The 25,166-nt window shown below is 42.2% G+C and overlaps 1 protein-coding gene and 1 long non-coding RNA gene across 3 annotated transcripts in view; one reads left to right on the forward strand and one right to left on the reverse strand.

Moving 5' to 3' along the window:
• Positions 1–157: 157 nt before the first annotated feature.
• Positions 158–25,166, reverse strand: part of TMPRSS9 (transmembrane serine protease 9) — a 100,021-nt gene continuing 75,012 nt past the window's right edge. For both annotated transcript variants that reach the window (XM_074204612.1, XM_074204613.1), the window contains exons 11-19: positions 21,714–22,044; positions 19,087–19,258; positions 16,896–17,167; positions 16,044–16,180; positions 11,204–11,726; positions 7,302–7,473; positions 2,641–2,906; positions 1,261–1,397; positions 158–800 (exon numbers count right to left, since the gene is read on the reverse strand). In XM_074204612.1, the coding sequence (XP_074060713.1) occupies positions 639–800; positions 1,261–1,397; positions 2,641–2,906; positions 7,302–7,473; positions 11,204–11,726; positions 16,044–16,180; positions 16,896–17,167; positions 19,087–19,258; positions 21,714–22,044 (2,172 nt within the window). In that variant the 3' untranslated portion in view covers positions 158–638. The remainder of the gene's footprint in view (positions 801–1,260; positions 1,398–2,640; positions 2,907–7,301; positions 7,474–11,203; positions 11,727–16,043; positions 16,181–16,895; positions 17,168–19,086; positions 19,259–21,713; positions 22,045–25,166) is intronic.
• LOC141500995 (uncharacterized) lies at positions 9,077–24,928 on the forward strand. The gene is made up of 4 exons (XR_012472109.1): positions 9,077–10,764; positions 13,278–13,486; positions 20,776–20,960; positions 24,007–24,928. It is a non-coding gene; the product is annotated as an uncharacterized LOC141500995 (long non-coding RNA).

Raw genomic sequence — 25,166 nt, forward strand, 5'->3', positions numbered from 1 at the left:
GAATAGAAGATGTCATTCATTCCCACAGTTCTGTGAGGCTCAGTGCATCTCTATGAGGCAGGAAGTGTAAGGATTAAAGTGTTAGCCCCATTCAGCAGATGAATAAACTGAGGCTCCAAGAGTATAAATGATCAGTCCTCAGTCACCCAGTTAACGGAGTAAAATTCAGCAAACGTTTATTCAGTGCCAACTAATATGTTTAAGACTCCGCGCTCGGCCCTGGCTAAACAGAGGAGCAGACTTAGCCCACTGACTGCTTGTGACTAGTGCTAGTGAGTAAGTGGTCTCTGTGCCAGCAGTTTTCCTCCTGGACTAAGGGTGACCTGCTGGGGAGGGGCAGAGTCATTCTTCCCCCACCAGCTAGAGTGAAACGGATCCTGTTTACTTGTACAAAAAAGCCTAATAAAATTGCACCATGTTAACAGCATCTTCCCACACCACCCCCTTGCCCTACACCCAACCCAGGTGGGAGAGACCACCATTCATCAGTTACCACATGGGTTGGGGTCTTGATTTTTCAGACTCTCACTGCTGTCCAACATAAGGAGACGTGCAGCTCCTTAGGGTCAGCAGCCATTGCCTGCTTCAGGTTCCTAAAGCCGGGGGAACGATGACCGGGCCACAGTCTTCCTGGCCAGTCAGAGTCTGATGTTCTGCCTGATCCAGCCCCTTACAGCTGTCACCTTGGAGTAGACGCCTGGGAAGTATGGCCTGGCACAGCCATACCCCCAGCTGGTGACCCCGGCGAGAAACCACCTCCCGGCAGGCTCTTTGCAAGCCAGTGGGCCCCCAGCATCACCCTGGAAGGAGAATGAGAAAAGCAAGATAGTCAATCAGCCGGGCTGAGACCCTGAAGAAGACAGATCACCCTCTTACTCCACTGGGGCTCCTGAGAAGGGCTTTCATTGCTTAGGGAGATCTATAGAAAGCACATGGAGAGCTCCTCCACCAACTGGTTCATCTTCAATTCATATCACCTGCTTGGGCCTCAGTTTCCCAGCCTGTGAAATGGAAATAAGTTTTGCTCCACTTTCCCTCCAGGATGATTAAATTGCTTTAAAGGCTTATAAAGACCTTTTCTCATTAGAGGTGAGCCAGAAAGCACACTGATTTTTACTAATGAGGATGATGGAAAGTACCTCCAAGTGAAAAGTATGGTCTGGGTGTTTAATGGGCCAGTCTGTCCAGTGTGCTGGCTGCACTAATTATAGTAGGAGAAAAGACCAGATTCAGACCATGCTGGGCAGCCTGGGATCTCACCGAGCAGCTGTCCACACCTCCCTGGGCAAAGCCAGCACACAACATCCTGTTACTGATCTGGATGGGGTAGAACTTCCTGCAGCTCTCCTCTCCGATGATGTTCACAACTGCTTTCTGCAAATGCCTTGCCATCAGCCCTAATCAGCACAAATGAGAGTTAGCAATGGCCTTGAGGAAGGCCAAAGTGGAGGTTCTCAGGATTCCCTTCTAAAACATCCAGCTTCTGCTGGAGGATCTCGAGGAAAGGGGAGCCTGCTGTCTCCCCTTAGTGACCCAGTTTTCTTTTGAACAGTTCATTTTTCTTTACACCAACCTATATTTGCCTTTCCATGACTTAGACCTATTGCTTCTGTTTCTGGGGCTCTGCAAAAGGAATGAGTCTAGGCTTCCAGGTGGCAATCCTTCATGTACTTGGTCCCATTTGTCTTGTCCATCTTTCCAGTCCCTTGGCATTTTCCAGGTGAGTTACCCCTAGCTCATTCAATTCTTACACTTGGGATCTCAAGACACTTTACTATCACTTCATCACTTCTCTTCCTAAAATGGACTAGGTTTAACCACTATACTTCAGATAGAGCTAGTTTCAGTGGGATCACTTTGCTTATGAAGCAGACCTGGAGAAGGGAAAGGAATTACTCAAACTAGAATTCAAACCCAGCTAGTCTGACTCCAAATTCAAAATTCTTTCATAGTATCATGCCTTATATGGCTTAGCAAGTATATATTGGTAAGATGATGACAAATGGCACTAAATCTAAATGATCTCCCCTCTTCACTCCCAGATAGATTACTTGTAAGTGATCACCATAGTGTATAGAATGATGTCATGGTCAGTTGTGTCTGATTCTTCATGACCCCATTCATGAAGTGGTCCTATTCCAGGCCTGTCATTTCCTTCAGCTCATTTGACCAGTTGAGGAAACTGAGGCAAATAGTTAAATATCTTGCCTTCAGGCTCACCTAAGTGTCTGAGGTTGGATTTGAACTCAGGAAGATGAGTTTTTTTCACTCCAAGCCCAATGCTTTATCCGGTGTGCCTTCCAACTACCCCATTCTAGAATGTAGTAGGAGCTTTCTAAATGGCTTTTCCTCTGACCATTTCCACTCAGCCCTTCCTCCCTTTCCAAAAAGTGTTTGGTTTAAAGTCAAAGGATGGGATGGTATCATCCACATGATTAGACCAGTCACTTTGTAGAGCTTCTCTGGAAAGTGATCTGATGAATCTGGGCCTCCTACCTCTGCTTAGACTTGGCTTGGCCACCCCGGGTTCTGCTCCCTGAGCCTTAGATTCGTGGAGATGGGGGTGGGGGAAGCAGGACAGTGGCTATGAACAGGGAAGCCACAGGAAGTCCAAGGATTTTCAGAGGGTTATCTCCCTACCTCCTTCTCGGATGGAACCCCAGCCAGTGATGAAACATTTGGTCCCTTCAGTGAAGAGGTGAGAGTGGTCCGGGAGGCAGATGGGCTTGATGACGCTGGTGTATTTCACGGGAGCTGAGAGCTCCAGGAGGGCCACATCATAGTCCAGCGTGTAGATGTTGTAGAATGGATGCTTGTAGATACGGTACACCTTTTCCACCTTCCCATCCATGCCACTCAGGGAGGCCGTCCCCAGGAAGGCCACCCACAAATTGGGGTCACTGTAACTGAAGCCACAGAAGAGAACTTAAGGTTTCACCAGTCTCCATTAGCTATTAGCCTTAAAGCAGTATTATCTTCACTTTATATCTGGGGAAACTAAAGCTCAGGTTAAGTGACCTGCTCATGGTCTTGCCAATGCCCTGACTCCTAACTTCCAAGGCACAGAAGCCTCCTCCCTCCATCCCCTTTTCTGTTTAGCTCATAGCTGAGATTTAATGGAGTTGGAAAGATGAGCGAAATTGAATTCCTCCCCTCAAGGAATTTCATCAGAGGGAGAAGAGTCTGGGATTTAGCTGTGATTTAGATATGATTGTCTGATTCATTCCCTCAGCAGAAAGATGAAGTGACTTGTCAGAAGATGCCAAGGTGGCAGAGCCAGGATCTGAATCCCGGGACCCTTTAAGTAGTCAGTTCTTTTCTCACAATGCAGAGGGAAGACTACTTTGAGGAGAGGGCAGTGGAGCTGATCTGAGGGCAGCAGCCCTGCAATGACATGTTCTCCAGGGGACCCACTCTGAAAAAGCACTTTTAGGAAGTCCTAAAGGCACAAACCCGGTGTTGAAAGCTATAAAGGAGCTCCCATTTCCTGTAGAGGGCATTGGGGAATTCACATTATCATCATGCAGCATGCAAAGAATGTATGAGGAGTCAGAAGACGTGAGTTCAAGTCTTAGCTTTACTTCTCATTTGAGCTTCAGATTCCTCATCTGTAAACTGGTTATTGTAATCATAATCTTTGTACTCTCTCCCTCCAACGGTGTGTCTGAAGCTTAGATGAGATAATCTGCATGAAGCACTTAAATGTGACCTCTCTGCAGTGGAACTGAAGACTCCATTTTCACTCTGGCAAACACGGGAAGGAGAACATGATCTAGAGCGAACTGGCAAGAGGAGCATTTGTGAGGAACTAGGTCAAAGGGTCCACCAAAAAGTCAATAGAATAACTTCAGCAGATGGTTTATTTCTTAATTTTTTAGTTTTTTGCAAGGCAAATGGGGTTAAGTGGCTTGCCCAAGGCCACACAGCTAGGGAATTATTATGTTATATTATTATTATTAATAATAATTATGTCTGAGTCTGGATTTGAACCCAGGTACTCCTGACTCCAGGACTGGTGCTTTATCCACTGCACCACCTAGCCACCCCCCCACAGATGGTTTGTTAACAGTGAGGAAGGGGAGGCAGGGAGAGCCTAATCCCATTTCTGTACCACTTCTAGGATGACCAAACACTACCCTATGGTCCTCTGAAGGATATGTGGTAAGAATTGCTCTATGAGCCTTTAATAGGGGCTTGGGACTTGTCCAGAGTCACAAAGCTAACAAGAAGCAGAGCCGGGTCTCCAAATCAAGCCTTTAGATTGCTGATCTAAGATGGTTTTTTCCCCCCCATTATGTTCAAATTTGAGAGACTGTGCAGTAAGAAGGAGTAAGAAGCTTTGGAGTCAGTCTCAAAAGGTCATTTACTCCCTGGCCTGTTTCTCCTCTTGTGAAATGAGGGGGTTGATCCCTGGAGTCACTTTTAGCTCTAGAATGACTATTCTGAGCTCTCTTCTAAATCTATGATTCTGTGACCCTTAGGAAATATACAACCTCTGGACTCAGACTGTAAATACTGAACCTTGGTGAAAGCACTTTTCCTTTAGATTTTAGCATAAAATTCTTTTGGGAAACTATAGGGAGACATTAAAATGTTATTTTAGTTCTGAGATGACTTTTTACCATCTGTATTTTAAACATTATCGTTATTACTAGAAGCTAATGCTTATATCAACTTCTATGTAAAGCCCCTTACATATATGCTTTCATTTGAACCTCAGAACAGCCTCGGGAGGTAGGTGCTCATATTAGCCCCATTTTACAGATGAGGAAACTGGCTGGGTTTAGTGATTTGCTCAGGCAAGTTAGTAAGTGCTGAGACAACATTCAACTCAAGTCTTCCTGATTCCAAAGCCATCCATTCTATCACCAAGCCAGCTTTTAGAAAGCAGCAGCAGCGGGGGAGCCAGAGAGAAGGGAACTTCCATGTCTGCAAATGCGGCATCTTCCCTCCCAAGGGAAGGACAAGGGTTATAACTGCATCTGGAGTCAGACCAGGTTTGTGCCTTCAATAACTCTGTCACCTCCGACAAGCCATTTCCCCTCTCATTTCCCTGTCTGTAAAATAGGAAGTCCTTTCTAGTTCTCTCATTTTCTTTTAAAATTTCACTTATTTTGCTTTTTTAAAAATTTGTTTTAATTCTATCCCATTGCAAAAACAACCCCTTACCCCCTTTTATTTTTTTAAAGATTTTGCAAGGCAATAGGGTTAAGTGGCTTGCCCAAGGCCACACAGCTAGGTAATTATTAAGTGTCTGAGACCGGATTTGAACCCAGGTACTCCTGGCTCCAAGGCCGGTGTTTTATCCACTACGTCACCTAGCTGCCCCTCATTCATTTCTTGATAGCATTTTGGTTTTGGACATGACTACATTTAAGTTTGGCTACTCTGGTATGAAATACTGAGGAGAGCAGTCAGAGAAGGCTTCTTTGAGGATACATTCTTGATATAATAACATTAATTGAGTGCCTACTGTATACAAGGCCCTATACTGGTTGTTAAGAGAGATAAAAAATATAATAATATGTTAATAATATTAACAAATAAACAAATATAATAATAAAAATAAATAAGACATAGTCCCTGCCCTCAAGGAGCTTTCCTTTTAGTAGGGGTGTATATAGCCCAAAGAAAAAAGGCAGATAGGTGGCATGGTGGATAAAGCACTGGACTAGAGTCATGAAGACTCATCTTCCTAAGTTCAAATCTAGTCTCAGACACTTATTAGAAGGTGGTGGTTCTTGATGAATTCAAGTCACCAGGACCAGAAAAAAATTTGGCATTATTGGGTATAGAAAGAGCTGGGCCATTGTTGGTAATCTGGGAAAGATCATGGAGGTTGGGGAAAGTATCATGAGGAAAGGCTGAACAGGTTATGGGAATGACTGAACAAGTTATAATATATGAATGTTATGGAGTATTATTGTTTTATAAGGAAACAATGAATGGTCAGACTCTAGAGAAGCATGGAAAGAATTGCATGGACTGATGCTAAGTGGAGGGAGCAGGACCAAGAGAACAATGTACACATTAGCAACAACACTGAATTGATCAACTCTGATGGATGCAGCTCTTCTCAGCAGTTCCAAGATCTAAGACAACCTTGGGAGACTTGTTATGGATGGCGCCATCCATATCTAGAAGGGGAAAAAAAACTAACAAAAAGCCACAATCTGAATGGATGTTATGTTCACTGTTTTAAAAACTTCTCTTATGTTCTTCCTTCCTATCCCATAGATTTCTTTCTTTTCCCTTGGTCCTAACTCTTCATACACAAAATGACTAATATGTGGGAATGTTGAATATAAGTGTACATGAACAACTTTGACCAAACTGCTGCTGGTGGGGGAGAGGGGGCAGTGAGGAGGGTGTGGAAAGGGAAGGTGGTGAAAAAATGTGTAACTAATGAATATGTAGGTGGATGAATGTTGAAAGACTTTCATGACATGTAGTTGGAAAAATAAAAATTAAGTTAAATTAAGAAAAGAAAGTATCATGAGTCTGGAGAAGGGCAAATACCAGAACCTGGAAGAGAATGATATCTACAAACTCTTGGCTATGAGTTTGATGCTGGTTTTGGGAGAATTTCTAGAAAGACTCCTTAAGAGAAATGGTTGTTCAACATCTTAAAAGGGCTTCTTCATAAAGCATAGGTCATGCTTGGCTAAACTCATTGACTTTTAGGGGAAGGGAGCAAGATACATAGGAAAAGATTTTGAACTGTAAGGGATGTGTGAAGCCATTGAGTCCAACTTCATTTTACAGATTAAGAACTGAGACCCAGAGTTGTCCTGTGTCTTATCTGTCTTGGAGTTCTTATAAAGATTTATTTAATTGAATTGAAAGGGGAAACAGGCACTGGAAGTGAGTCAGACCCAGGAGGTAATGGGGAAGGTGTATACCTACCAGGTAGATCTAGAAAAGAAGGAGGATAGAGATATTCTCCCAGAATTAGCCTGGGGAGCTGGTATGGAAATTTCTTCAGCACTTTCCCAGGGTCCCTCACTTCCTTCTCAAAATGGAACTGTAGCCATTGGGACTTTTGTCTTATTTCTATACCTGTCCATGGACCCCCCTGACCTTCAAAGGGAGGAACGGTGCTATTAGGCCAGAGCTTCTAGATTCTACCAGAGAGGAAGAGGGAATGGTCCTGGATGACTCCCAGAAACTGTGAGATGCACCCTGCCACCCTGGTAGGACATTTAGCTTTTCCCTCTCATTTTATAGATTAGGAAACTGAGTCAAAGCCCTCTTCCATCCCCCTCCCCCAAACTGTTCTGGGTCCCCTAAAATGGACTTACACATCAAAACAATGAGCAGCAGTGAGCAGCCACCTGTCCGCAATCAGCACCGCCCCGCACTTGTGCTCCTTTCTCCTCAGCCAGAGACTGACCTGCCAGGGCCATTCTCCACGGCTGGCAGCACTGCCACCCACAATCTTGGTGAGGGTGCCCACAGGAGAGACACCACAGTCTGGAGAGGGGAGAGGGCAGAGATGGAATGCACAGAGACCCTCCAGCCAGCTTCCCTCTTGGTCCTCCCACCTCCTCCCCACCCCATGGGGAAGCAGGGAAAAAAAAGAGAAGAGCTCCTGCAGAGAGACTAATTCTAGGCTGCCATCACTAAGAGGGGTCACATTGGCTCTGTGTAGCTCCAGGAGAGCGCACTTGGGCCAGCAGGTGGCTGCGAGTCACAGAAAGGCTAAATTCAGCTTCACCGAAGGAAGAACTTCTGAATGAGCTTCTCTTAAAATGGAATGGGTTGCCTGGGGAGACGGTGATGCCCCTGTCATTGGCAAAACAGTTGATAGGAATATTCAGAGAAACACCGGGCGTCAGATCTATTTTTAATTTATTCTAAAATTTTTTTTTTTTGGTTTTTGAAAGGCAATGGGGTTAAGTGATTTGCAAGTATCAAGTCTGAGATCAAATTCGAACTCAGGTCCTCCTGACTCCAAGGTCATTGCTCTATCCACTGCACCATTTAGCTGCCCCTATTTTTTAATTTTAATTTTAATTTTTGGTCAGGCATCAGATCTAGAAGAAACCTTATAGAACATTTTTTTTTTTTGCAAGGCAATGGGGTTAAGTGGCTTGCCCAAGGTCACACAGCTGGGTAATTATTAAGTGTCTGAGGCCAAATTTGAACTCAGGTCCTCCTGACTCCAGGGCCGGTGCTCTATCCACTGCACCACCTAGCCACCCTAAAACATCTTTTTGATAGCAAGGTGGCATAAGATGATTAAGTCTGAGATGTAGAGTCAGGGAGATCTGAGTACAGATATTGCCTCACACACTAGTTATATGATCATGGACAAGTCACTTAAATGTTCCCAGCCTCAGTTTATTCATTTGCAAAATGGGGATTAAAAAACAAAACAACACCTACATCCTAGAATGGTTGTGGGGATTGAATGAGATAGTTATAAGGTACTTAAAGCAGTATATTATAATCTTTTAGTGGAAAGAACACTGAAGTTGGGGTCAGGAGGCAGGGGAAGGGGCACTAGATTTCCAGTCAGGTGTGACCAGGCTTCAAATCTCAGCTTTGCTACTTGCTATAAGATATTAGACATCACTTAATTTCCCTGGACATGAGTTTTCTCATTTATAAAAAGAGGGGAGAAAACAAGATGACCTTTCAGGTAAGACCCTTTCCAGCTAGAAATCTATTATTCCATGATCTGACTCTGAAAGTTAGTGTCTTGTTAATGAGGTTGAGAGTAATACAACCTTATTTTACAGAGAAGAAACTGGAACCAGTGAGGTTCAATCACCCCCCCCCCCAAAAGACACTTTCCATTCCAGAATTCTATGATTAGCTTGAATCATCTAGATCAATCCAGGACCCATACTCCCACACTGATCATGACTGATCTCTGTTGGCTATTAGTCAACTATCTAGCTTGGTCAGGCCCTCTGAGGGTTCCCTAAATAAACACATTTATTTTTATGTTGCTATTACATTTCTCCATCTGGCTTGGGGAAGGAATGCAAAGTCAGCCAGGAATGATTGATTCTGGACAAGATGGAGGGCACCCGGGAAGGGCTGTCAGTAAAGAGAAGGATCTGTTGAAGGACCTGGGGATATTTAGCTTGGGGTGGGGAAGGAGATCTAGGGCAGACTTTATCGATGTATGAAATACTTTTCAAGCTTCTGGTCACTATGTAAATGTCTGTGATAACATTTATTACTCTAGAACCTATTGGGCTATCCTACACAGAAGAGAGATTTGGTTTATTCTGCTACAAGGGGCATTGTGGGGAATTTGATCATTTTTTTAGAGTTGGATCTAGTCCAAAATACCCACTAGACTTCTCTCTCCTCCAACATACCCGGCAATTAATCATCTGGTTCCCACTTGAAGAAGTGCTGAGATGGGGACTGTTCTGATTAGTAGGAAATTTTTCCTTATCTCACAGGCAAATGTGACTGCCATATCCCCTCAAGGCTTCTCATTCTACCCATATGGTCAAACCAAACAGATTTGATCCTTCTTGGACACAGCAACCCTTCAGATACTTAAGAGATAGCATATCACTCTGGAGTCTTCTCCAGGATGACTATCCCCTGTTCTTTCAACAAATCATCCTATGGTCTGGGCCCGAGACACTTCACTGTCCTAACTATGCTTCCCTCATCCTGTACTTATGGAGTCAGGCTTTTGAAGCCATGTATAATGTTTGACATTTATTCCTGTTGAATTTATTCCTTTAAAAAAATTTTTAAAATTTATTATTCAGCCCAATGTTCTAGACCATCAAGATTGTTTAGGCTCCTGTGTCAGCCATCCCACGGAGTTGTGAGTCAACTGAAACTGTCGTAAGCATGGATCTATGAGGTGACTAAGGAGGCACCATAATGAGAGCACTGGACTTGGGATCAGGAAGATCCGAGTTCAAATCCAATCTCAGACACTTACTAGTTGTGTGACCCTGGGCAGGTCACTGAACTTCTGTCCATCTCAGATTCCTCACTTGTAAAAATGGGAAAAATCATAGCACTTATTTCCCAGAATTGTTGTGAGGAATTGTTAAGGGTTTAGTACAATGCCTAGCACATATGAATGTTAGCTATGGTGATGTTGATGTTGATAACCTGAGTTCAAATCCTGCCTTGAACATTTGCCAGCTGTGTGATCCTGAACAAATCACTTCACCTCTGCCTGCCTTAGTTTCCTCTTCTGTAAAATGAGGATAATATCCCCTCCAGCTAGGTTCATTGTGAGAAGACAATAAAATTATACATGTACAGACGACCACTAGGTGGCACCGTGTATAAAGTATTGGTCCTGGAGTCAGAAGGACCTGAATTTCAATCACATCTCAAACTCTTTTTTTTTTTTTAATTTTTTTGCAAGGCAAATGAGCTTAAGTTGCTTGCCCAAGGCCACACAGCTAGGTAATTATTAAGCATCTGAGATCAAATTTGAACCCAGGTCCTCCTGGTTTCAGGGCCGGTGTTTTATCCACTGCACCACCTAGCTGCCCCCTACACCTCAAACTCTCATAATTACCTAGTTGTGTGACCTTGAGCAGTCAATTAACCCCACTGCCTTGCAAAAATAAAAACAAAAGAAATTACACATGCAAAATACTTGGTAAAACTGAAAGAACTATAGATGTGCTAGATTCAAATCAATGAGATTATTGGTTAAAAGAACAAAAGCAGATGTGACTCAAGAATGAGAAAACTGTTGGCTAGCAAAGGATCAGAGGTGGCTTCCCCTTCCAACCCAACCCCCCTCCAATCTGGGGATTCCAGGTAAACCTTTCAAATTGCTTTCAAGTGCTTTCAAATTGTGGTGCACACACTTTTTCAGTGGATGCATGAATGAAGGGAGGCAGCCTATTGTCATGGAAAGCATGTTGGCTAAAAGCCTTTGAAAATCAAATTTAACTCTGCACTGTACTATCTGCATGATCTAGGCAAGTAATGGAACCTCTCTAAGTCTCAGTCTTTTATCTATAAAAGGAAGGAGTTGGATTAGATGACCTCCAAGGTCCCTTCCAGTTCTAAATCTGTGCCCTTAAGAACTGAGCCGCCCTGGTTTGTAAGCACAGACCACAAGTGAACAATCCTTGTAGGGGTGTGTAACTCCTGAGAGGTGCCTGCCAAATGGTGTAACTTAACACCGGCTGAGAATAGTAATAGTCAGACAGGCCCTGCTGCCCGAACTAACTTTTTCATATTACTATTGTACCTGGAAGCGGAATGGGTGTGGCCAGTTGGTGGGTTTGAGGTGGAGGTGATTTACTACTGGTGGTCCTGATTGTTGTGATGACCACACTGGTAGATTTGCTTGTAGTTTCCCTAGTAGGTCGTGGGGTAGTTTTGCTTGTCATGGGTCCACTTGTAGTCTTCAGACTGGCAGATTGGCTGGTAGGTTGAGTGGTGATCTTGAAGGTGGTTTTGCTGGTTGGTTTGGGGGTGGTTTGAGTGGTTGGTTTGGGGGTCACCTTGCTGGTGGTCATAGGGGTGGTTGTTATGCCTGAAGTTGCTCCTAGGGGATGGCTGGTGATGATAGGTGTTTTCTCTGGTAAGAGGGTAGAGTCAGTCTGCAGGCCAAGTGAGATGGTGTCTACAATCCAATCCTTGAGCCTGGTCATCCGGGAGTACACACCTGGCTTTTTAGCTTGAGCACATCCAATCCCCCAGCTCACAACTCCTGCCAGATAAAATACGCCTGGAGTTTCTTCACAGGCCAGTGGCCCCCCAGAGTCACCCTAAGGAAGAAACACAAGAAGCTGAGGATCCCAAAGCACTTTCCAGAGGGGGATTATAGCTGACTGGCTAAGAGAACTGATGTTATAGTTTGGGTGATTTCTCCAGTATACCCATTTTGTTCTTGACCATTCTGTCCTTCTTTTCGCTCTATTTTTAGAGGGAGCTGCTTGATTTACTAAACTATCATTAGACTTGAAGCTCCTTGAGGGCAGGAACTGTTTCTGCCTTTCTTTGTATCTCTAGCCTTCAGCTCAATGCCTGGATATAGTAGGTGCTTAATAAGTATTTGTTCTTGGGTCTTCACTGTATGGCCTTGTGCAAGCCCTGATTTCTTCATGTATGAAACAGAGATAGTATTTACTCTACCCACTTCATAGAGCTACTGCCAGGAAGGGACTTGGAAAACCTTAAAGCATCATACAAAAATGGTGATGATGATCAGGGACCTTCTCTCCATTTGACTATCAATTCAGAGGAGTGTGCAGTTAAGGAGATCAAGAATAGGGTGCTTGATCCAAACAGTCATAGGGATCTGAGATTTAGAGCTGGGAAGGCCTTAGAACACAGAATGTCAGAGCTGGGAGGGTCATTAGAGCAGAGTGTCAACTGGGAGGGCCCTTAGAGCACAGGATATCAGAACTGGGAGGGCCCAGAGGCTAGAGTATGCCAGAGTTGTGAGATATTTCATAATGTAGAATATTAGCATAATATAGCTCTTTCATTTGAGAGATTAATAATTAGGCCCAGAAAAGGAGGTGACTATCCTAAGAGCATTCAGGTAATAGTAGTAATAGAGCTGAGATTGAAATCCCTTTCTTAGAAGAAAGAATCCCAGAACTGACAAGAGCACTAAACTTCCTGCCTTGTACAATGACTTTTGTTTCCTTGAAATAGATTTGGGCTCAGATTTGGGCTCAATCCCACCATTTAGAGTCCATATGATTTTTTTTTTTACAAGTTAGTTACCCTTTCTAGGTCACAGTTTCTCCAAGAGTCAAATAAAAGGGTTGGACCAGATGTGTAGTATAGTGGACTTGAAATCCATAAGACCTAGGTTCAAAACCTGCCCCAGAAGTTTAATTACTCTTGGATGTGGGCAGATCTTTCACCTCTCTGTGCCTCAGTTTCATCATCTGTAAAATAAGAGGTAGAACTGGCCTCTCAAGAGCCCTCCTGACTGCATCCTTGATTCTGCAACTCTTTGAAATTTGGGTCTTTTCAAGCTGCCCCCCAATGTAGATGATGCTGCCTCACCCAGTGGCTTGTTCCAGGAAGGTCATTCCAGAGGGGCACAGTTCTTGCATTCTTTTCTCTCAAATAGCTTTTTTTTTGGTTTTGTTTTATTTTTTAATTTTTCTTGAGACAATGGAGTTAAGTGACTTTTACACAGTATCAAATTTCTGAGGATGGATTTAAACTCAGGTCCTCCTGATTCCAGGTACTCTATCCACTGTGCCATCTAGCTGTCCCAGGATCTTTGTAAAGGAAGCTCACTTATGTGTAGTTATTGCTTCAATTTGAAACAATTATGTCCATCTCCTCTTTTTCAGTTCTTTGTGAGAAAGAAGAGCATCCAGGGGAAGCTGAGGCTTCTTCCAGTTTCACCCTTGCCCTTCAGCAAAGTTCATCCCTGGCTCATTTTGGCTGTTCTTCTCTTGATTCTCACCCATTGATTCAAAGCCCCCTAAAGATGTGGAGAACAAACTGATCTGTGACATGACCATGACGGTCGAGCCCAAACCAACTGACCTGGAAGCAGGTAACAGATATTTGCTAAAAAGGAAGAATTGTACCATTCAAGATGGTGTAGGCAAGAATTGGATAGAAAGAGTTTGTTTTGTACAAAACCCATCCCTCTTACAAAGAGATTTACTCAGTTTCCCTTAAATTGCAAAAATCCCTCCTTTACTCATCCCCAAATGTTAAATGAATCCATGTTGGAAGTTTCCACATAGACACAACTCTTCAGAAATTATCAAAGTCCTTCTCTTCCTTCAATGTAAGTACTCTGTCCTCCATGAAATCCTCCCTGATTTCTCCTAGCCAAGTTGAAAGGATTCTTTTCCCTTCCTCAAATGTTCTTGGACACCTTTTCTGGCCTTCTTTTTTGTCCCTAGAACCCTTTCTTCTCTGTTGCAGGTCTGTGGTGAAATGACATAATGGCTCTCTCCCCGACCAAAACTCCTTGAGGCCAGGATTGGGTCATTTTCCTTTTCATCTTTGTGTCTCCAACATCAATTTTAAGACTTGCTGAGAGTAGATATTCAGTAACTTTGGTGACCTGAATTCTGTACATCCTTGCATTGATATAAAGATTTTCTTACTTCCTGAATTGTGCTGTCTCTAATCCCGTTGATACATCCGTGTTACAACCTGTTTAATACATTTTACTGGTAAGGACAACGATGACCTCTCCAGGTTTCAGTCATATTATTTTCATGTGTCAATGGAGTCAAAAAATGTACCCCCCTGTGGACTATCTGGTGACAACTTCTCTGAACTTAACTGGTCCTTAGATGAGTGCTCATCTATAGAATCTCTTAACCAGTGGGGTTCATTCCAGACTTTCTAGCTAGGGAGAGCCTACCAGGGCTAGTGTGGGGAGGACTATGTGCGAGCCAACCTTTAAAAAAACCAAGAACAGATTCTAAGTTGCTGAAAGTCAGGCTCCATAATAAGGGGAAATAGAGTCAGATTGCCCTGAGCATTGCTTCCATCCTGTGTGGATGGATTAGTGGGAAAAGGATCTTAAGGCATTTTGTAATTTCTGTGTCTGCCTTCTCAAACTGCAATATATATATGTGTGTTACATTAGAAGATATTTTACCTCCGAAGTGTTTTAGTGATTTTGTAAAAATGAGCTTGGCCCATTAATTCTAATGAATAGAGTTGCTCCAATATGAAGTGAGTCATGTCTCTCTGTAGTGTTCATGTTTTCTGCCATGATTTTCAGATTATGAATGGATGAGGATTCTAGCAGTGGCTAACCCTAAGGGGTGCTGCAGTGGTCATAAATGAATGAGAAGGGATACTTTCCAGGCAGTAGGATCTGGCCCTCCAAATGACCAGCTGAGCAGCGTAAAGCTGAGTAGTGAGTCTGCACTGTAGCTCCTCTTCATTCACTCACCAGGACTCTCCCTCTCTGTCTTCCCTTGAACTGGTGTCCCTGAATGTAGCCTTTTTAGTTTTATGTTGAGTGACACTGAGAACAGGGAGAAAGGGGAAGGATAGTTACATCCTGGAATGGGCTAACAAAGGAAGAGGCTATGTTATCTGTCCAGGAAAGTTTAGATGACGTCAACCCTGTTTGAAAGTAAGAAATTGGTCCTTAAAGAGAACATTTAACATGGATCCCCACACTCTGTCCCCATCACTAGAGTGGAAGAAGGGTTGAATTTGAAGGTAGGTCTGGGTTTGAATCTTAACTTTGATGTAACCATGAGCAAGTCTCACTTTTTGCATCTGTAAAATGAGGAGAATAATATCTGTGCTATCTACCACGCAGAGTTCTTGTGGAAAAAACCCTTTTTGTAACTCTCAAGAGTTAGATAAATGTCAGTTTTATTATTATTATTATAACTGTTAGTACTCTGGACTAGTCCTGGGGGGTTCAGGTCTGGTTTAGGTCTAGGACTGGAAGCCCACCTTCATTTTTTAAAATAATATTTTATTTTATTTTTCCAGTTACATGTAGAGCTCATCCTCATTCCTACTCTTAGTACTAGGCTAAAATTAGCTTATTTTCTGGAATTAAAAAGAGCACATGGATAATATTAACTTAATTCAACAAGTCAGTTCAACCTTTGTCTAAGTGCCCATATATACAAAGTCCTAGGGAAACAGTGGGAAAATGACACAATCTCTGCCTTCAAGGGACTTATGTCTTAGTAGAGAAATGAGTTGTGTATGCAAAAATACAAATGAGAATGAAATAAATGCATGGAAAAGATCAAACTGAGGAATTTAGAAGGAGAGAGATCACCTTTGACTGGAGAAGACTCATGGAAGGTCTCTTGGGGAAGGTGGCACACAGTAGGTCCTTGACGAAATGGGAATGGTTTTAACAGCTAGAAATGTCTAAACTCTCAAATCCTATGATCCCATGGAGAGAGTTGACTCCAAGCATGGACAAAAGTACAGAAGTAGGTTAAAGTTGAGGAATTGTCATTGAATGACCTCCACCTTGTCTTTGGGTTGAACCCTTTCCTTCAGAGGTCCATCCATTTCTCTGACTCCATGATTGGGTCTTACCTTGCTTGACCAATGAGATAGGAATTCTGCTAGTTAAGATGGCAGGAGGACTTGTCCATACTTACCTGACATGAATCTATTTTCCCTTCCAGAAAACCAGCACATATCATACGATCAGTGAGGGAGAAATTGTAGAGAACACTACATGTCTTTTGATCAATGATGCCCACAGATGCCTTCTGCAGGATCTCGGGCTTACTTCCTGAAAAATAAAAAGAGAATAGATTAAGACTATTGATCACATTGATTAGTTACCCAAAATTCCAGGGAAAGGTCATTGCCACTAAGCCTAAGAGAGAAGCCTTGGAGGGCAACTTGATGAGATTTTATTGAATCCCAGCCTTTTACCTTTAGAAGGGACCCCAGAGACCATTGTGCCCAATCCACTTTTTCATCCACCTCCAGACAGGTGAAATATCCCATGATATCATGGAAATGGTTCTGGATTTGGAGTCAGAAGACTAAATCTCAAATCCCAGCTCTGTTGCTGCTTGTATAACTTTGGAGAAAGCCCTTCCCTTTTCTGAGTCTCCCAGAGTAAAATGAGGGGCTAGAATAGATGATCTCTAAGATTCCTTCCAGGTCTATACACTCAAACAAACATATGATCCTTCATCTATCCCAGCTAAGTAGTGCAATGAATAGAGCACTGGTCCTGGAGTCAGGAGGACCTGAGTTCAAATTCAGCCTCAAACACTTAATAATTACCTAGCTGTGTGGCCTTGGGCAAGCCACTTGACCCCATTGCCTTGCAAAAACAACAACAGAAAAAACAAGTACACGTCTTGTTAGAACCCTCAAACTCCTGAATGGTGAAAATTGTGTAGACATCATTGCCCTGGTTCAATGGGGAGACTGGAGAGACAAGTAGACAGGTAATAGGATGAAATGACCTCTGAGGTCCTGGCAGAACTCACCATTGCCTTCATGGGTGTTCCCCCATCCAGAAATCATACACTTCCGGCCCACGGGGAACTTCTGAATAGCCAATGGAAGGCAGACAGGCTGGATATACTTGTTGAAGAGGATTGGGCTGGCTAGCTCCAGCACAGCCACATCAAAGTCCAGTATGACAGGGTTGTAAGAAGGGTGAAGCACCACACTCTTGATGCTGACCTTCACAGCACTGCCATCTGCTCCCGTGAGGGACGTTGTCCCCAAATAGGCTTTCACGATGTCCATCTTTGTGCTGCAGAGACAGAAGCCCACAAAGACATCCCCCAACCCACCATCATCACCAGGCTCTTGGGAAATGATTAGATTGTCCACTTTGAAAGAAAGGGAGGGTATCCAGTAGCTTAATAGGGTGAAAGAACCAGGAGACTCCTGTCTAATTTTGGGTATTTGCCTAAAATTTTCCTCATTGCTGGAGGAGACTTCAAGGGACCTACCCAAATATCCATTCCTGGTCTCAAGGCATTTACATTCTGAAGATTCTCCAGTGGAATTAACATCCCAGATGAGGAGAGTCAAGATCCACAGATATTTTAACACGGGAAAGTTCAGAATGAGCTAGGGCTGCCAAGAAAAGCCAATGACACTCAAAAGGGTTGGGATTTGGTTTTGTTTTTGAAGCAAAAATAGAGGGAAAAGAGGAGGTTCGTGGATGGGTTGGAACAAGTGGTCAGGGTGGAGAGGATAATGATAAGGGATGGAGGAGAGAAGGTGGTGTGGTACAGACCTTTATTTTGGTTTTGTTTTCTGGGACAAGGAGAATGTTCTATAAATGATATATGAGAAAAGACAAAATAAAAAGTGTTTATAGGGAGGTGGTAGCCAAGGGAAGAACATACATAGTGAGATAGTAGCTTTCCCTCCCCTTGTTGAGTTAAGGCTCCCAGCCCCAGATTACCCAATCAACCATTAAACATTTATTAAGCAACTCCAGCAAGCCAGCCCCTATTCTAAGCATGGAGGGACACTGTATGAAAAGAAATGTCAGGAGTGGCTACTGAGTCACTGGGCTCTTTGGAAGATCTTGGAGAATGGGGGAGGTGCTGCAGGGTTGGAAAAGAGCAAATATCCTGATTTTTCAAAAATGGGAAGAGGACAGAGTTAGGCTAATGAGTTTGATTTCTGGTGGAATTTGCTTATATATTATTGTAATGGGTTTTTTTTGATTTCATGTCTTTTGTTTGTCTAGATCTTTTTTTTTAAAATTCAGTCATTTTCAGATATTCAGATATTCAGATATTTCCTCCATTTTACCCTAACCCAGTGAATTCTTCATTATCACAGAGAAAAGCAGTTAAGGAAAACTCACCCAGCAATGGCATCTCTATTGAAAACTTCATTTTATTATCTCTTCTCTGAAGCTAAGATTGGTCATTAAGATCACTATTATGCTTTATCACTATTAGGTTGTTGACCAATCTTAGCCTAATTTTAGCCCATAACAATAATTTAGTAATCTTGTGGGCAATTAACTGGTGCAGTGGATAAATTAAGAGGGAGACTTCTCTTCCTGAATTCAAATCCAGTCTCAGATAGAGTCCTAGCTGTGTGACCCTGGGCAGGTCACTTTACCCTGTTTGCCTCCATTTCCTTATCTGTAAAAATGAGTTGGAGGAGGAAATAGAAAACCACTCTAGTATCTTTGCCAAATTGAAGTTATAATATATATGATACTCTCTTGATTTTGCCAAGAGGAGTTGGATATGACTGGAAAAAAAAAATGGGAGCTCTCCCAAAGTTGGAGGAGCTGCCTCAGGAGTAACAGGTTCCCTTTCCCTGGAGGTCCCTGAGCAGGAATTAGAGGACCACTTATCACATGTGTCCTAGTGAGATTCTTATTGAGTTAAGAGATGGCCTCTGAGGGCCCTTCCTACTCTTTGATTCTATGATGTTATGATTTTTAAACTTTGACTTTTTTCCCTTAGTGCCTACCTCAAACTGGGCTCTGCAAATGGTTGACCTTTAATAAATGTTTGTTGGATGGATGGTTGGGTAGATGAACAGATAAATGAGCTGGGGTTGGGGATTCGCATTCAGACTAACTGAATTTTAAACCGAATATGAGTGAAGCTCTATTGATGGGTGAAAATTGTGGGGCCATCAGAGGAGCCAAATCCCCACTTAATTTCCCAGGTGGGTGAGGCGTGTTCTTACTGATTGAAGCAGTGAGCTGCGGACACCAGCCATCTCTCTCCCACCACTGTGGCGCCACAGAAATGCCGAGACCCCTCCTTTAGGCTGACCTGCCACGGAACCTCACCCTTAGCAGCATCAAATCCCCCGACGATTTTGCTGGGTTTGGGCATCCCAGGTCTCCCCCCACACTCTGAAGAGAAGCAAAGGAGAAAGTGGCCTACTTGTCAGAAACTTTTCAAAAATGAAAGGGGAGAATGACGAGTGGACCTTTTGATCCATTCTGGCTGATTCTTGAATTTGAGATGGGCATCTCTCTGGCAGAGGAGAAGAATACAGGTCCAAGAAACCCAAGACTAGACATAGACCCAGGCCCACTTCTGCCTAAATCAATTAGTCCTTCTAACCCTCCCCTCACCTTTAACTGTTTGAACAGTTAATTTATGAAGTTTCTTCTAATATATTGATAATCTGACTGTAAGAAATCAATCATTAATTGATCAATCAACCCAGACAGGCCTTCCTTCCCCTCCTGGCTCTATTCTTGGCTCCCAAGTTTCCAAACCATGCTTCTCTTTCTGAAATTTCCCTAGCATGCAGTCTCCTTGTCCTGAAATATCCAATATTACAATATCTTAATAGGGAACATCTCTGTGTAAGTCTCACTCTCCTCCTTTTGGGGGGATGTTTCCTCTAGTCTCCATTTGATGGAAGAACCTAGGCCAGCTTTCATTCCCTTCCTAGATCTATTCTTGACTTTTGAATGTTAAAACTGTCTTCCCATTTTCAACTCCTTTTTGTATGTTTTCTTCTTTCATTCCATCCTTCTTTCACTCCTTCCTCCTCTTCCCTCCTTCCTTCCTTCCATCCTTATTTCATTCCTTCCCTCCTCTCCTTCCTTTCTTCCTTCTCTTTCCTCTCCTTTGTTTCTTCCTTCCTTCTCTCCTTCCCTCCTCTCCTTTCTTTCTTTTTTTTTTAGGTTTTTGCAAGGCAAACAGGGTTAAGTGGCTTGCCCAAGGCCACACAGCTAGGTAATTATTAAGTATCTGAGACCGGATTTGAACCCAGGTACTCCTGACTCCAGGGCGGGTGCTTTGTCCACTATGCCACCTAGCCGCCCTTCTTTCTTTCTTTCTTTCTTTCTTTCTTTCTTTCTTTCTTTCTTTCTTTCTTTCTTTCTTTCTTTCTTTCTTTCTTTCTTTCTTTCTTTCTTTCTTCTTTCTTCCTTCCTTCCTTCCATCGTTTCTTTGTTTCTTTCTTTGTTTCTTTGTTTCGTTTCTTTGTTTCTTTGTTTCTTTGTTTCTTTCTTTTCTTCCCTCCTTCCTTCCTTCCTTCCTTCCTAACAGAATTTGAAAGATGCTAATACCTTTATTATGGCAACTAGGTGCCACAGTAAATATAGCGCTGGACTAAAAGTCAGGAATACTCCTCTTCCTGAGTTCAAATCTGGTTTCAGATACTTGTGAGTTGTGTCTGGCAAGTCACTTAACTTCTGTCTGTCTCAGTTTCCTCAATTATAAAATGTGATTAATAACAGCACCTTACTCCAGGTTGGTTGTGATAATTAAATGAGATATTTATAAAACACTTAGTAGGGCCTAGAATACAGCAGGCACTTAATAAATGCTTATTCCCTTCCCACCCAGCCAAGCAAATGAGTGCTTTTCTTCTTGACCAATGTCTCTGGTATATGTTTATGATTTTTTTTAGTTGTTTGTTTACGAGAAGACATGTGGTACAGTGGAGAAAACATGCAGGATTTGGAATCCGGAGACTTGGGTCTGAGATTGGATATTTACTAGCCTTGGGATGATGGGCAGTTCACTTCTCTTGACCTCATTTTCTCCAACTGTAAAATGAAGCAAATTATGAAGAAGATCCTAGCTAAGGATGTGGTGAGAAACAGATTGATACTAGATGTTTAAATCCTGTTTCTTCTGCTTACTCCCTTTGTGACCTTGGGAAAGTCACTTTCCATCCTCTGGGGCTCTCTTTTTTCACCTCTTAAAAAAAGAGATTGGACTGGAAAAGATAAATATATATGTGTATGTATGTATGTATAAATATGATTGCCTTAATTATTTGATCATTGGTAGTTTTGGCATAGTGGCTGGAGAGTTGGCATTGGAGCCAAGAAAACTCTGGTTCTAATTTTGCTTCTGACTAGAAGAGTCTGTATAGCCCTTTGGGTAAGTCACCAGAGGTTCTTTATCTTTTTATGTGTCATGGTTCCCCTTGGTAGTCAGTCTGATTGAAGCCAATGGACTCTTCAGAATATTTTTCAAATAGATAAAATAAAATATATATGAAACAATTATACTGAAATACAGTGTTTAAATATATATATGTATATATATATATATGTATGTATATATATATATATTTTTTTAAATGAACTCCTGAACTCTAGGCTCTGGATAACTCTCTAAAGCTGAAAGTTGCAGAGAGGAGCTGACCTCTATTGGTTAAGGGGGTTTGTTTCCTCCTCTGAGAGGTCTCTTTACCAACAGAAGTTTAAGTCCTGTCCTTATCCCTAGTAATTATTATTATTATTATTATTGTCAATATGCTCCTCTATTGGGGAGTGACTGTGAGGAATATAGAGCCCTTATTCCAGATAAGTACCTGTCAATGTCTTTATAGATTACCTTGTGGCCTAGAGGTGGTGCCTGGATAGAGAGAGGCCATGTCCAGCTCTGTGCTAGTAACCAGTTTGGGCTTGGTGGTGATGCTGGTCACGAGCCTCTCTGTAGTCAAGAGCCAGTCACTGTTGGTGGTAGATAAGTCAGGGAAGACAACTGGTGCGCTGACAGTGGGTGCTGTTGAGATGGTCTCTAAAATCCAGTCTCGAACCCTGGTCACACGGACATAGACCCCCGGTCTCCGAGCTTCTGCACAACCGATGCCCCAGCTTACAATGCCAGCAAGAAAGAATCTCCCTGAGGGCTCGTCACAGACTAGTGGTCCTCCTGAGTCACCCTGTGGGAAAAAGCCACAGATTTGGGACCCTGTGGATCCCAAGTGGCTTTTGTGATCAACTCAAAACTCAAATTGGTTGAACCCTGATAAAGAAATCACCTTCCATTTCCCTCTTTGGGTTTCCCCATGCATGGGGTCCTATGGAAGTACTTGTGTTGACTGAGAATTATCACTCATTACAAAGATTGCTATTTGTGGAATGGGTGGTAGAATGTGGGTGATTTCTTGTCTCTGATGCTGCTATACAGGGGTCCATTCCCTCTCAAATACAAACAGCACCCTCTTACATGAAGCCAGAAGGATTCTCAGAGGGTATCTAGTCCAGCTTGATTGGCAAATTCCCTCTCTGATATATCTAACAAATTGTTATCTATCTGCCACTTTAAGACTTCCCATGAGAAGGAAGAAACAAAACTCTCACTTTGCAGATGACATGATGGTATACCTAGAGAATTCCAAGAAATCATCCAAAAAAACTACTGGAAACAATTAGTGATTTTAGCAAAGTTGCAGGATATAAAATAAACCCTCATAAATCCTCAATTTTTCTGTATATGACTAGCAAGATACAGCAGGAAGAGCTAGAAAGAGAAATCCCATTCAAAGTATCCTCACACAATATAAAATACCTGGGAGTCTATTTGCCAAGGCACTTTTTGAAAACAATTATAAAAACACTTCTCAAACGAATTAAATCAGATTTAAATAACATAACAAACATCAACTGCTCATGGATAGGTAGAGCTAATATAATAAAAATGACAATTCTACCAAAACTAAATTACCTGTTTAGTGCCCTACCAATCAACATTCCAAAAAATTACTTTAATGAATTAGAAAAAGTTGTAAGTAAATTCATATGGAGAAATAAAAAGTCAAGAATTTCCAGGGAGTCAATGAAAAAAAGTGCAAAAGAAGGGGGCTTAGCCCTACATGATCTAAAATAATATTATAAAGCATCGGTCATCAAAACTGTCTGGTATTGGCTAAGAAATAGAGTGGTGGACCAGTGGAATAGACTAGGTGCAATAGCAAAAAACGATTACAGTAACCTGCTGTTTGATAAACCTAAAGAGTCCAGATATTGGGATAAAAACTCTCTCTTTGATAAAAACTGCTGGGAAAATTGGACTTTAGTATGGAAGAAACTTAGATTAGACCAACACCTCACACCCTATACCAAGATCCAAATGGATACAGGATTTAGACATAAAAAAAACAATACTATAAGAAAATTAGAAGATCAAGGACTAGCCTACCTGTCAGATCTATGGAAAGGGGAACAGTTTATGACTAAGGAAGAGTTGGAGAACATCACTAAAAACCAATTAGATTATTTCAATTACATTAAATTAAAAAGCTTTTGCACAGATAAAACCAATGTAATCAAGATCAAAAGAAGAAGTAGTAAATTGGGAAACAATCTTTACAATTAATGATTCTGACAAAGGACTCATTTCTAAAATATACAGAGAACTGAGTCATATTTTTAAAACCAAAAGCCATTCCCCAATTGACAAATGGTCCAAAGGATATGCAAAGGCAATTTACAGATGAGGAGATCAAAGCAATCCATAGTCATATGAAAAATTTCTCTAAATCATTACTTATTAGAGAAATGCAAATTAAAACTTCTCTGAGGTACCACCTCACACCTCTCAGACTGGCCAATATGACCAGAAAGGATAGTGATCATTGTTGGAAGGGTTGTGGGAAATTTGGGACACTATATACAACAGTAGTTGGTGGAGCTGTGAACTCATCCAACCTTTCTGGAGAGAAATTTGGAATTACGCTCAAAGGGCAACAAAAATGTGCATACCCTTTGATCCAGTCAACCGCATAAATGGTTCAGTGGATAGAGCAGGAAGTTCTTCCTGGAGTCAGGAAGACCCGAGTTCAAATTCAGTCTGGAATACTTCCTACCTTGGGTAATTAAGTTCTGTTTGCCTTAATCTCCAGGAGAAGGAAATGGTGAACCAGAAGAACCCCAAGTTTCTTGCTAAGACAACCTCAAGGACAGTATTGGTATCCAAGGGGTCATGAAGAATTGAACCTGACTCAACAACAACACTGTTGGGTATATACCCTGAAGAGATGATGAAAAAGGATTAAAACGTCACTTGTACAAAAATATTCATAGCAACCCTGTTTGTGGTGACAAAGAATTGGAAATCAAATAAATGCCCTTCTATTGGGAAATGGCTTAGCAAACTGTGGTCTTTGTATGTCATGGAACACTATTGTTCTCTTAGAAACCAGGAGGGATGGGAATTCAGGGAAGCCTGGAGGGATTTGCATGAACTGATGCTGAGTGAGATGAACAGAACCGGAAAAACATGTACACCCTAACAGCAACATAAGGGTGATGATCAACCTTGATGGACACATTCATTTCATCAGTGTAACAATCAGGGACAATTTGGGGCTGTCTGTGGTGGAGAATACCATCTGTATCCAGACAAAGAACCATGGAGTTTGAACAATGTCCAAGGAATATTTCCTTTAATTTAGAAAAAAAACTGATATCTTATTGTCTGATCTTGCTATCTCTTATACTTTATTTTTCCTCCTTAAGGATATGATTTCTCTCTCATCACATTCAATTTAGATCAATGTATCCCATGGAAACAATGTAAAGACTGACAAATTGCCTTCTGTGGGGGGTGCGGAGAGGGAAGTAAGATTAGAGGAAAAATTGTAAAACTCAAAATAAATAAAATCTTTAATGGAAAAAAAAGGACTTCCCATGAGAGGGAGTTCTTATACCCCCCTGAAGCAGTCACTTTGGAACACCTCTCAGTGATGGATGACTCCCACTTAATCCTCCCCATCCTTCTTTTGAACCAAAGAGAGCAAATCTCCCGTATGAGAATGCTTGAGCATCTTGGAGACAGCTATCATGTTAGCCTTCTCTTATCTCCTACCCGCCCCCCCCATCCCCTCCTATTCTAGGATCAACCTCAGTCAATCAATAAGCACTTATAAAGTGACAGGTCCTTGAAATAGTAGGCCCTGACCTTAAGGAGATGACAATCTATTGGAGTGAGAAAACATGAATATATATGTGTGCTATGGGGAACAATTAGGGCAAGGGGATGGAGATGGGAAATGGAATTCCG

The sequence above is a fragment of the Macrotis lagotis genome, chromosome X (genome assembly GCF_037893015.1).
Source record: "Macrotis lagotis isolate mMagLag1 chromosome X, bilby.v1.9.chrom.fasta, whole genome shotgun sequence".
Classification (NCBI taxonomy): domain Eukaryota; kingdom Metazoa; phylum Chordata; class Mammalia; order Peramelemorphia; family Peramelidae; genus Macrotis; species Macrotis lagotis.